The 13736-nt window shown below is 40.0% G+C and overlaps 1 protein-coding gene across 1 annotated transcript; it reads right to left on the bottom strand.

Moving 5' to 3' along the window:
• Nucleotides 1-3131: 3131 nt before the first annotated feature.
• Nucleotides 3132-7865, bottom strand: LOC122776718 (baculoviral IAP repeat-containing protein 7-A-like). Its single transcript, XM_044037384.1, has 5 exons — nt 7245-7865; nt 5642-5741; nt 5420-5501; nt 5274-5319; nt 3132-3406 (listed from the first exon to the last, which is right to left on the bottom strand). The coding sequence occupies exons 1-5, from the start codon at nt 7732-7734 to the stop codon at nt 3147-3149; spliced, it is 978 nt and encodes a 325-aa protein (XP_043893319.1). The 5' UTR covers nt 7735-7865; the 3' UTR covers nt 3132-3146.
• Nucleotides 7866-13736: the final 5871 nt, after the last annotated feature.

The following is a 13736-nucleotide window of genomic DNA, read 5'->3' on the forward strand; positions in this document are numbered from 1 at the left end:
CAATCATAGGAAGTTTGGTTGGGATTGGATCTTCCATCACAAAGTTATAAGAGTTTCGCTTTTTGTTGTGAAAAATAGGAATTTACACCCACTTTGGCGCCCCCTATCTCGTACACCATGAGACATTTTAAAAAACTTTTGATAACTTAAGTTCCTCAACTGGTTCACAGTGACCTGACCAGGTTTAAAGGTGATCGCACAAGAACTCTAGGATTAATTCATTCAAATACCAGAGGTCATATTGTCTCCGTCACCAGGGGGTGCTGTTTTTGAAAGTGAATATTTTCATATAGGTGTCTTCAGGGCCGGACTATCATCAATCCTGGCAAGTTTGGTTCAGATTGGACAAGGATTCGCAAAGTGGTAGCAGTTTGTTTTTTTGTCGCAAAAATCCGACTTTGCATCATTACCATGGCAACATCATGTAACGATACGCCATCATATTGAGCACGCATAGTCTACCATGTGTTTAGAATCTTTTAACCAATTTTGAGTTTGATCCAATCATTTCTGTAAAAGTTATTCCCGAAATTGTAAAAGTAACTTTTTTTTTTTGATTTTCTGCCACCACCAGGAGGCGATGTTTACAAACTTAACAGTTTTTGCATAGGCATCTTCAGCAAGGGCCCATCATCGATCGCCACAAGTTTGGTTACGATCGGACCTTCCATCACAAAGTTATAAGAGTTTCGTTGCGTGTAGCGAGAAATTACAAATTTTAGCCAACTTTGCCGGCCCTTTTCTCGTACGCCATGCGACATTTCAACTAACCATAAGCATCGTTAGATCCCCAACTTGTCCACAGTGACCTCACCAAGTTTGAACGTGATCCCATGTAAGCTCTAGGACAAGTTCGTTCAAATACCGATGGTGCGAAATGGCCAAAATAGCCTCTGTTTTGGAGTGCAATCCAAGATGGCGGCCTTCCTGTAGGATTCACAGGGAAGTTGTCATCGACTTTTTTGACCGTCCCCACCTCATGAACATGTGTGCCAAGTTTCGTTCATGTACGTTAAACCCGAGAGCAGATGACCTAATAGAAGTTTTTTGCGTCAGTTTTTAGCCCCGCCCTCTTCCATTTTTTGACGCACATTCCTTGAAACTCTGATATACGTAATTTTACACCAGGTCTGATGGGGTTGCAAAATTTGGTGAGTTTTGGGGCATGGGAAAGGCCTCAAAAACGCGATTCATTTGGAGGAATAATAATAATAAGAATAAGAAGAAGAATAATCTTAGCGATTACAATAGGGTTCTTGCGCAACCAAGTTGCTCGAACCCTAATAATAATAATAATACATCACATTTATATAGCGCTTTTCCAGACACTCAAAGACGCTGGCATCTTTTTCAGACTCAAACAAACAGTAAAACTAATAAAAACTAAGGGAAAACTAAGCAATTACAAAAAATAAAAACTAATTCAAACAAAGTAATTTTAAAAACAAAAAGTCAAAACTAAATAAAAAAAACTATCATAACCTTTGCTGACTGAATGTGAGTTGCTGTGGTTGAAACATAGCCACAGATGAGGCTGCTGCAGACTCACACTTTTGTTATCATGTTACTTTATCTGCTGGTGATGTAGCACAGAACATCTTAATTCAGCGTTTCCACTGGGAAACATTGTGTCCACGAGGCCACAGGATGGAAAACAGAGAGAATATGGACTCCCATTTATCAAATTAACCACATACAGCCCATCCCATAAACACACACACACACAGCAACTCTAACAATAATGACTGTGCCCTTCCACATGTATGCACTGATAAAGTGTATGGTCTTTAATTGTTTGGACACATTATTGGGAGAATACTGCATTGTCCATAAGGACATTTGTCTTTGACAAACGACAGTGCTGTGGGTGGAGGAGACACGGGTGAGGTCCGAAGTATGAAATGATTTCCTGGGCCAGTGTAGAGATGACGTCATTGACACTATCCTGCGAGGTGGGAAACTGTCTGACTCCCACAGTTAAGAAAACAAACACAATATGTGCAGGACCATCACAAGCAAAGAGCTCCGAGGTCTCTGAACTTCAATTCTCCTAAAAGGATATTACCTAACTTCTTTGTTGACAGAGAGGACTCTAAATTCTTATTTTGATTGTTGATAAAAATGTCCATTCAGGCCACATAATAGACCGATTTCATTTGGAAATTATTAGTGGAAATAGCACAACATTGCTGTATGATTACAGGAGACAACATCAGACATACTGTATTATGTGATGTAGAGAAAACCAGCCAGAAATCTGGAGCTTACCATGGCTTCCATTTTATCGTTTCTTATGCATGATGCAATAACGAGTAACCATTTCACAGCAATACAATAGTGCAGGCGATGGGTTTTACCCAACCCTGGATGATTTCAGATACAGATACCCGTCTATAGTATATATTGTCTGTCTGTCTGCCTGTAGCGGTGGAGTATTGCCTGTAAATTTGGAAAAACAAAAAGGATTTTTGACTCCTGCTCACTTTTCTCCCAAATCGGTCCTTACCTCTGAGGAAAAATTAAAAAAAAAAAATCTCCCTGCATGGACTTCCTCTTTGTGACCAGCAGATGGAGCTCAAGATTTCAGATGAGAAGAGCAACAGTGCTGTTGTCATGGTTTATTAAATGAAAAAATATTGGCTGAAACGGCAAAAAAAAAAAAAAAAAGGTTGTGGGTTTGATTCCCAGCTCTGCTAGTCTACATGTCGACCCTGAAACCCGCTTTGCGCCTAACGACTTTGAATGTGTTCAGAGTCGTATTGCAAGAGCATGTGAATGTGTATGAAAAATGTGAGAGTGAATGTATGAATGTGTGGTGTAAAGCTGCTTTGACTGGTAATCTAGAAAAGCACGATATAAAAACCATTTTACATAATATAATAATAATAATGATGAAAATCATCATTGCAGTAATTGTGAGAGTAAAATCCTAATCTTCAACCCTCTTTAAATGTAATCACTCACATATTCTTATAATCAGACCTGGTTGAATATAAACAGCCTAGATACCGAGGTGCCGGCTGTTTGACCTCATACTCTCTCTGATGGTGCCTCAGTGTTTACATGTCAGCTGTTGTCTCAGTTCTCCTCGGAGCTGAGCTGTCGTCAACTTCACGCATCACTGACTCCAGAGGTTCCATCATAGATCAACTCAACTGTGAGATCAACTGTGTGTGTGTGGGGGGGGTGCTGCTACCTGTGCTCTGTGGAGCCGTGTGTCTGTCCTCCTCCTCTGCCTGCAGTACATCAGACACCAGGTCAGACACTGAGGTGTAGTGCTGGCCTGACAGCAGATACTTGGTCTGGACCAGACTCTCCACCAGACTGGACTCAAAGCCCATTTGAAGCACAGTCTGCACCACAGGAGAGAGAATGGCTGAGGATCCTCCGTGACCTCCGACCCCATCTGTGACATGAGAGGAAGAGTGAAGTGGTGACTGCCTAACAAATGTAAATATTATTAACTATTTCCTACAGGTTAGCGCAGCTCAAAGTGAGTGACAGATGAAAAGGCCGATGAAAATTATACACAGATATGATCCAGGAAATGCTGTTATTTACATTTAATTTGATCTGTTCCTGACAAATGTATGCTAGCAGCTCAGGAGCACTTTTTCACTGTCTATAACTTTATGAATACATGAACTTTATATCTGCATTAATAAGTAAACCCCTGTGAGTGATTGAGATGGAGCCGCTCTCTTATCTAGAAGTTTAGTAAAGTTTATTAGAAGAGCAGGAGGCTCCATAGAGACTGTGTCTGTCCCCGACCTACTAAAGTAATAAATAAATCAATAACAAACAAAAGAGGAGTGAGACATTCTAATTTAATAAAAATCAATATCCACAATAAAATAGTCCAAGAATACCACTTGAACGTGGACTATTAAATATAAAATCTCTTTTAATTACTGACAATCGTGTTGATTTATTGTGTGTAACTGAAACTCAGTAAAATAAATAATTAATGACTTTTTAAACATAGTCTACAACCCTCTCTTCTTTGAACTAACAATAGCGTGATAGCAATTGTTCTGTCTTTCTTTTTTCTCCTTTTTTACAGATATCACAAACTCACCTAAGCCCTTTTCAAGTATGTGGAACCGATTATATAAGAGATTCCACTTGTGCCTTCTTTCAGTGGCAGTTGATGAATGCTCAGTGCACGTTAGAAACGCTGCCAGTTAATGAGAGGTGCGTTCAAGGTGATCATTATTACATACAATCATTATTGTGTACGTATGTCAATATTCCCTCTTGTATGATTATAAAACATACTGTGGTTATTGACCATGTAAATGTGCAAGCTATAAGTGAGTCGTGGCATTTGTAAGTGCTGGAATGTTAATTTAATGGTGTAAACACAGTTTCTCAGTTAACTAGTTAGCCTCTGTGCTAACGTTACCTTGCTGTGTTGTTGTAGTGAGCTGCATGTGAGCCGCCTATCGAGCCTGTATGTGACCAGTAACATATTCTGTTCCTGTCCAGAATAAACAGTGTTATGAACTGCAACGCAAGCCTCCTGGCCATCATTTAACACAACGCAGAGTCGAGGGGTTGAACCAGCCAGCTACAACAAAGTGTAGTTGAGCTTGGTTACATAACAACACATTTGTACATTTTAAGCCAGGGGTCTCAAACTCAAATGACCTGTGGGCCACTGACGGTCTCGTCTGGTCAGTCGGGGGCCAGTCAAGTAACAAAAAAAAACCTTTTTTGGGAAAAGCAACAGTTGCAGTGGACGTTATGAGCTCATATCATCAATATGCCGTATTAATTCCTTTTTTTTTTTTTTAAATATGTACTCTATTGCCTCTTGTGAGCTTTTCTGTCTTTTATCCATTATTCTGTACAGCACATTGGTCCACTGTGTTTGTTTTAAAGTGCTTTATAAATAAAGTTGGATTGGATAATTTCAAAATATAAGTGGTTGCAACAAAAAAAAACATATTTATGATGCAAAATAAATCTATTCATTCAAAAATAAAAACATATAGAAATGACTCGTTACAACTTGATATTGTTTGGAGGGCCACATGAAATCGATTGGAGGGCCACATGTGGCCCCCAGGCCGCCACTTTGAGACCCCTGTTTTAAGCTATTTGAAATACTTAATTCTCCAAGTGTGTAAACAATATTCTTTGAATTTTACATTTTTATCTGTCCGATATGTGAGTATGGGGTTAGAGGATCAACTCACAGACTAACATCATATGCATGTGAGTCTGTGAGAATGTGTAGAGTAAGTAAATCTAGTTTAAATTCAACTTACCATGTCTGGGGCCAATGTCTCTGCTTGTAGATGTCTGTAATCCACCCTTCAAAAAAGCATAGGGATGATTTCAACACTAACAGCAAACTGATGATGACTATTATGGGATAGGGTTAGAGTAAGATTACGTAGATAAAGAAACTCACCACAGTCTCACCCAGATGGAAATGAGTGTCCTGTATGTTTCTGATATAATCCTGCCCTCGTGACTGGATTAAAAACTCACACCTGAGAAAAATAACAAGAATTATGAACGTCGTACACAAAACATCAAAGGATTGGTACTATTGTCTGTGAATCCCTAAAAGGGTTTATTATGAGTCAACAACAGATGTCTGCCATTATACTATGATAAAAGTTGCTGTTACCGTGGAAACCACTTGGCATGTTCCTGCCAGGGGTCGTCTCCTGGTTCCCAGTTTCTCAGGCCGCCATCACAGTAGAAGCATTTGACATTGTCGCTGTGACCTGTGAGAATCACCCAGAGAAAACAACAACAGCTCTTTACACAGAGAACTGGAGTCTGACACACATGGAACAACACATGAAAACAACAACAGCTCTTTACACAGAGAGCAAGAGTCTGACACACGGAACAACACATGAAAACAACAACAGCTCTTTACACAGAGAACTGGAGTCTGACACACATGGAACAACACATGAAAACAACAACAGCTCTTTACACAGAGAGCAAGAGTCTGACACACGGAACAACACATGAAAACAACAACAGCTCTTTACACAGAGAGCTGGAGTCTGACACACATGGAACAACACATGAAAACAACAACAGCTCTTTACACAGAGAGCTGGAGTCTGACACACATGGTGTGACATGAGGAACAAGAAGAAAGAAGCAGTAAACTATACACAACTATATTCTGAACCAAAATGCTGTTACTTATTTACATATCTACAGGGTGGATGGATGATGGATGGATGAATGAAAGATGGATGATGGATGGATGGATGATGGATGAATGAATGGATGGATGAAAGATGGATGATGAATGGATGGATGGATGGATAGATGAAAGATGGATGGATGGATGAATGTATGGATGGATGAAAGACGGATGATGAATGGATTGATGGATGAAAGGAATGGATGGTTAGATGGACCTGCATATCAGTGTTAATAGTGTTTATACCACCTTAAGGTTAAGAAATAGAATAATAAAAGAAAGAATAATCTTAATTGTCCACAAAAGTGGGAATTTGCCATTGGCTTCATAAACTGGTTAAAAGACAGACTTCTAAAAAAAGAAATACACAATATGAATTAACATTATACACACAGAGAGAGGTCAACAATAAAGAGCATGCTGCAGAATTCAAAAAAGTTATTATTGCATTTGGTATGAAATATATGTTCTAAATGTTGTTGGTTGATGATGCAGCTCTGTAGAGTCTTTATTCTTAACACTGACACTTCAATGATAACCATTTACTGGCTGGTAACGGCTGTATGAATAAAAACACAGATCTTCACCGTATTTTAACCCAAAAAGACAACATTGATTATTTGCCTCAAATATTTCACATTACCAGTGTTAATATGACTCATATGAAAACAATCTCTTTCTACACAGATTGTACAAATCTTTGCAGAAAAGTAAGTACCTTTTTTGGGAAGCTGAGAAAATCATCTAACATTGTATTCAATGAATTAATGTACAAGCTGAAATCTGTCCAACATTACAACCAAGAAGGAAATAATATAATCCGTATAAGTAGATTTACTCGATTTGATTTGATGTGTTGGTGACATTGTGCCTGAAGCTGTGTCAGCCTCAGCTTTGTCCAGGTGGTTCTGTCAACAACATCATGACTCAGCAGGACGATTGTTCTGTGTGACATGAACTCTCACAAAGAGAGGTCACTCTGACAGAGACTGCATCAGTGCTGAATATCTCACTGAAATACACTCAAATATCACACATCAAATATGAAGGGAGAAGGTGACACCTGTGTAGAAGAATCCTGCTCTGGCAAGAACATCTGGGTGGACTGAAGCCTCAGAGGGCCAGTTGTGGAAGGAGGTGAGCCGGGAGTCCTCCGCCTCCATCTCTGGGTAGACGGCTTGTCCAGCTGTGCCCTGATCATCCATAGTCATCCTGTGGAGTTGACTCAGCAACTGACCGTCCACGGAGTCCGAGGATCCGGCCTGGAGAGGAACGTTTCCCACATCTTGACCCAGTATGAAACTGCAGGTGGGAAAATGCCTCCTGTGCTCTGTGGCTGGACAATCGCCCCGGACCCAGCATCTTAAAATCCCTCCACAGCAGAAACACTGGACTTTGTCCCCAGAGCCCAGAAAGAAGAAGCCGGCTTTGACGAGCTGGCCAAAGGTGACCGGTGAGTCTGCAGGCCAGTCGTGGAAGCTGCGAAGTCTCTCGCTCTCTCTTCTCATGTGAGGATCCTCGAGAATGTGCACCATGGTACTTCTGTCATCCATCGCTCTGTGGCACCAGGTAGCTGTTCCTTTCTCTTTCAGTCCTGGACCAGTCAGACCTCCTGTGGCCCATAGTGGAGCTCACACTGAAGGTGAGTGCAGAGCTGCAATGGCACCTATAGGAGATGACTTTCCAGAAGATCCACTGACTGCCAGAATGGCTGCTCATTGATGCTTGAATGAATGACATGGTGTTCTGCCTTTTACAGGAAAACATGTCAGTAACTAAGCTAAAGGGATAGTTCAGTGTTGCAGCGTGAATATAACTGATTATTCAATGTGGCGTTTGCTTGAGATAAACAAATGTTTACTTTTGAAGTATCAGACGTACACACAGGTCTCTTTTCTGCAAAAAACACGACTAATTCCAAATCAACAGGCTATCTGACACTGAATTTTAACAACTGAATTACACAGGGTTTTACGGTAAAAACCCTGCAGTCGAGCTGATTTTTAAGGACATTGACATCCTGTTTTCAAAATAAAACACTCACATCTCCGTATCTGTGAACACTTCTGAAAGCACATGTTTCAGAGACCTAATAATCAGACACACGCGTCTGAAAAAAAGTCTGTAATTAAAACATAGCATTCCATAGGTTTTGGCCAGGTCTGACTACTGTAGGTTGTGTTCAGGACATCTATGACTATACTTCCACACTGTAAATCAGACATTTTTACTGTACAGTTTTTTAGAAATTTCAAATTAAAAGTTCCATATTTACACTTAATATTTACCAACTTTGAGATGCAATAAAAATATTTTCCATAAGTCCTGACCAGTAGTGACTCGGTTGTGTTCAGGACTGTAAATCAGACATTTTTACTGTTCAGTTTTTGAGAAATTTCTAATTCAAATGACCACTACATTCACTGTTGAAGTTTCTTTAAACAAGAACTTTAGAACATATTTAAATAAAGGAAAAAACATATTTTACAATATTTTGTGACCATGAACAAGAAGTAGAAAAAATATAATAACCTCTCTGTAACAAAGAATTGCACACTTGATCAATAACATCAACAGCCAATCAAAGCTTTTTTTTTAGACATACAGTATCTACTCCTATAACAATGTTTCGCTGTGTTGAGCCAATGAGTGATGGAAGGACCTGAGAACATGAGCGCTCTGTTTTCAAGAATTTTCACCATTCATGCTTGGGTTGTGCCATATGTGCCAAAATGAGAATATGTTGACTATTTAATATTGTATCTACATATACATATTACAATGAATGAGAACAAATATATTACCTTTGAATATATTTTTAGAAGTGAATTTAAAGAAGTAAAATGAGTACAGCTAAAAAGGAGGGTAGAAATGTGAGTTATGGCGTTTCAGGTTGGATTTAGGGACCATCAACAAATGACCAGTTAAATGCTAATATTTTATTATTAAAACATATGAGAAGCACAGACGTCAGATATGTCCCCACCACTATTCATCATCAACAAGTTTGTCTCCACCACCTTTAAAACGTTTCCTCTGGCTTGGCCCTGCCCAGGCAAACTTCACCTCACGTTCATGAGGTGAAGTTTGTACCAGGTCCTTGTTTTAGTACCTGCTCTGGCTGAGTAGATACGAGGCTTGACGTTGTCAGACTGTCGGCCACTGACTGGTCAGAGATCCGTCACAGGAAGAGACGTCTGACTCAGAAATCAAGCCGAACAGCGCCAAACTGTTTTCAGTTCAAACTACCTAACAATCCTAAACACGTGGGTTCATCTCCAACTATTACGTAGTATCAGTAGTGGGTTAGTTAATGCTTATGATCCAGCCCCACTTTATTTATAAAGCACATTTAAAAACATAAGGTTGAGTACTGTACATAGAAATAGATCATTATTATAGTATTTACTGATGTTAATTAATGTACTCTTATTGTAAAGTGTTATGGATAAATGAATAAAAAATAAAGTGAAGATAATAAAGGGTGTGTCAGTGGTAAAGGTTCAAGAAAAATACATCTGGTAAAATAAAAACCATAACTTCATACACTCCTGAACAAAACCTTAAGACTGCGGAAAAAATTAAATATTTGCATTTTCAAAGAAGAAACAAGACAAGGAGACAGAACGAAGAGAGTTGGCAATTTATTGAAAACTGCAGAGCCTTAGAAAGTCCAAATCTGTGCAGAAATCTGGCTCCATGTCAACTTCTGTCCTGATGTCTTCCAACGTTACTGCCATGACAACGAGATGTGGCACAGTGAAGGAGGCTCCATCATCATCGGCACAATGTATCGTTCGAGCGTCGTCATCGCGATGTGCGCATGTGTGATTTTTTTTTTGTCTTTTTTTAGAACATCTTCAGAAAAGCATCTCTGAATCGACTCGTTGCTCTGCTCTCTCTGAGCAGTCAGCTCACAGATAGCCCCTCCCCCATATGCACATGCTGTCCCACACACATCAAGAAAGAGTTTTGTTTCTGTGTGCATATTTAGCAACTTTACAGACCCCAACGACTTTTTTACATTTTTTAAAAAAAGCAACTAGCAACAACTTTACTGACTTTCTGTCATAAACCTAAATACTTTATGAGAAAGAAATGCACAATTCTCCCACTCGAGATGATCCATCTAAGGACCCTGGTATACTCAGGTCAGGGTCCTGTAGTATCTGACTTCACCACAAGGGCGGCTGGCCCATAGTGGGCGATGGTGCACCGCCTTCCTCAAGCCACACAAAGAGAGAAAAAGAGTTTATATTGCTGAAGTCTTAATATTATTGTCCTGTGAGTAACAGTAGCCCCGCCCCCTCAAGCTGATTTCAGTCAGATTGAAAATGGTGCCAGGCTCTCATAGATTTACATGTTGAGTTTTTTTTGTTTTGTTTTTTTCAAATTTTGGACCTTACAATTTATTTCTCTGGGCTGTGGGAGGGCTCGTCCCAACGACGATACACGCAGCGCACACGCGTGTCAGGAGCGGGAGATCACAAGAACGACATGGCTAGCAACTGCAACACCATCATTTCTCTGAGGCCGAGCGGAGGTGGCCTGATGCTCGCTTCTCTTTAAGTTGTGCGAACTTTACCATCTGCTGGTTTCATCATGGAAAAAGAAGCACCAACACATTTCTCTCGCTGCAAAATAGTTTGTTTCATAGAAGAAAAGCACTCGTACCCGACCGGCCTTAGTCGCCATAAAGCAGCAAACAAAAGACAGAGGAGGAATTACACTTGTTCTTTCTCCAGGAGCTGCTATGAGAAGAAGGACTGGCTCACTGGTTGCTCTCAGACCAGGGCCAGGTTTGGTTTTCCCTCCTCTTTCAGACACTGGACACGGAACAAGCCTGAAATCAGACTTCAAGCATTTCTCTGAAAGAGAAAAAAAAATATATGGACAATGCTCGCATGTTTAAAGGAGAGATGAGCAAAGTTCAAATGCTTGGTGTGTATTTTCATTCTCATTGACCGTCATTTCTGGACTATAAGCCGCTACTTTTTTCACTTGCTGAGGAGTGTGAAAACATCCACAATCACCAACGGGTTTCGAAAAGAGGACGGCGCAGCGGCTGACGAAGCTGTTCAGAGGCTGTTCGATTCCGACACTGACGAAGAGGAAGAGGAGTTAATTGGTTTTGAGAGCGACAACAAAGGAGAGAGAGTGGCTGACGAGGCCATTCTGGGCCTGTTCGTTTCCTTCGGTAGTTTTAGTACGCAGGAGGAAGACGATGACACGAGGATTAATGACTGACTTTTCTGGTATAGTAAGCTGGTTATTTTGATACAGTAAACGGCCGCGTTACTGCACCTTTACTGCTGTGTTACGGACAAGCACTTTTAAAAACAAATTCAATTTAGCCATTTAACGTTATTGCCTCGTCAAGTGCTGTAAGCTTTGTTTTTGTTATACTGCACTACTACGGTACTATGACTATGGCAGGACGTGCGCTGGGAGCGCACCGTTGTATTATTTGTGCACTGCACGAATGCTGTTTGTCAAAGATGTGAAAGTTTCATTGAAAGATTTATTGTGGTTCTCAAATGTTAATAAATGGGACGCTTTGCGTTCCCAAACAGTCATCTCTGTCCCAACAATCCCTTCCGTGGTAACAGGAACCCTTATATACGGTAATTAAACATTAAAACACCTGCGGCTTATAGTCGGGTGCGGCTTATAGTCTGGAAATTACGGTAAGTGAATCTTTTGAAATAATGTTATCAGGAATGAGAGTAGTGCGTTGGCGTGTCCTAGTGGGGATATGTGGTAACTGCATATCAACACTGGGCTATATAACCACAGCCCATGTGAAAAATTGACTTGTCGATTGCCGAAATCTGGGCTGAGCACACACACACACAACCAGAGTCACAGATGAGCTGTGGATGTGCAGTGCAGCTGTCTGTGTGTGGAACAATCACTGATCTGTTTTGTTTATTCAAGTAATAAACGATTTATTTAACGATTCAACACTTTTTTCACCCACGTGTGTGAAATCTCTACAGACAGCACGTGTTCATATGAATTTTCATTGACAGTGATTCGTAACACTGTCAAACAATCTCCAAACACAAGATAATGAATGACAGCGCAAGAGAGAGAGCTGTGACTATGATGTCATTGTTTGCCCTAAAGTAACGTATTCTCTGTCTCCATGGAAACGCAAGGCCAGTGTTTTGAGATTTTCCCACTCTGAGAGGCGTTTACAAAACATACCGTTTCAGGTCCTAAAACGCCTCGCCAGCAAAAAAAAGTATGCATATTCACCGACACCCTTTCCATGGAGGCGCCGCTCTTTTGGTCCACCATGATTTAAATCCCATTGGGGATGATTGGGGTTGGATGGCAAGGGACAAAAAATTATTGTTTGTTTGTTAGTGTTTGTGTTTTTATGTTTTCAACTGTACAGCGACCTTGGGTTTTGTGAAAGGCGCTTTATAAATCCAAGTTATTTATATTATTTATTATTATGGTCTTAAACATTTGATCAGCTGAAGAACAGCCTGTTTAAATATAGTTTTTAATAAATTGCCTCTTGTATTTTTTGTTTCTTGCTCCTGTTTCTCTTTTATTGCATTTTGAAGCTCTATTTATAACCTGGTTACCATCCACCAGCGCAAAATACAAATACTTATTTTTGAGTGTGTGTACACAGGAAAGGGCAGAAGGTGGCAGTAATGCAACATTATGAATGTCATTAAAGAAGAATAAGATTACACTTTCAAAATAATAAACTTTAAGTTTGTAACCTTAGAGATATTATGGAATATGTAGATATTCAGGTTGTGGTTCAGCATCAATAATGGCTTGACAACTAGTACAGTAGGCTACTGGGAACCAGTCTTGGTGACAAGACCACTTTTTAGAGGACTCAGGGTTTAAATGTTCATGATTGGATGGATAACTTCTACCATCAAATGCAACAGTAGAGCGTTTTGTGGTTGATAACAGATGTTGTTACTCAGTATGCTTCCATAAACCACAGACAGTTCATTAACATCACAACTAAAGAAAAACACAACACAATGTATTGTTACCTCATTTGGAAGAGGGATACGACAGCAGAGTGGAGACTGATCCACTCCAATGCTATGAATTAAATGACAGCTTCTCAACATGGCTGCTTTACCTGAGCCCATAAAAAAGAGGAATGCAACTGTGTTTCATTGACTGATGTGTGTAGTCCCTGTCAGTAACTCTTGGTTAAATTTAATAAATAATAAATACAAAGAACAATGAGGCATTAAAACTATCTACTCTTATAGTGTCAGTGGCGTTATATGGCAATATAGTCATTATAGGTGTACCACAATATATCCACTGTATTTTTAGCAGTTATGGGGTGGAGTGGCTCAGTAGTTAAGACCGGTACCCTGTGTGCGGAAGACATCATGGTTGCAAGTTCGACTCCACCCCTGGCCTGATTGTACTCAATTCCATTGTAAATCGCTTTGGATAAAAGCGTCTGCTAAATGACATGTAATGTAATGTAATGAAATGCAAATCTGACCTTTGGCAGACTATGTGGATACATTAATGCTGCCCCCTAGTGGCGAAACAG

Source organism: Solea senegalensis, linkage group LG11, assembly GCF_019176455.1.
Source record: "Solea senegalensis isolate Sse05_10M linkage group LG11, IFAPA_SoseM_1, whole genome shotgun sequence".
Classification (NCBI taxonomy): domain Eukaryota; kingdom Metazoa; phylum Chordata; class Actinopteri; order Pleuronectiformes; family Soleidae; genus Solea; species Solea senegalensis.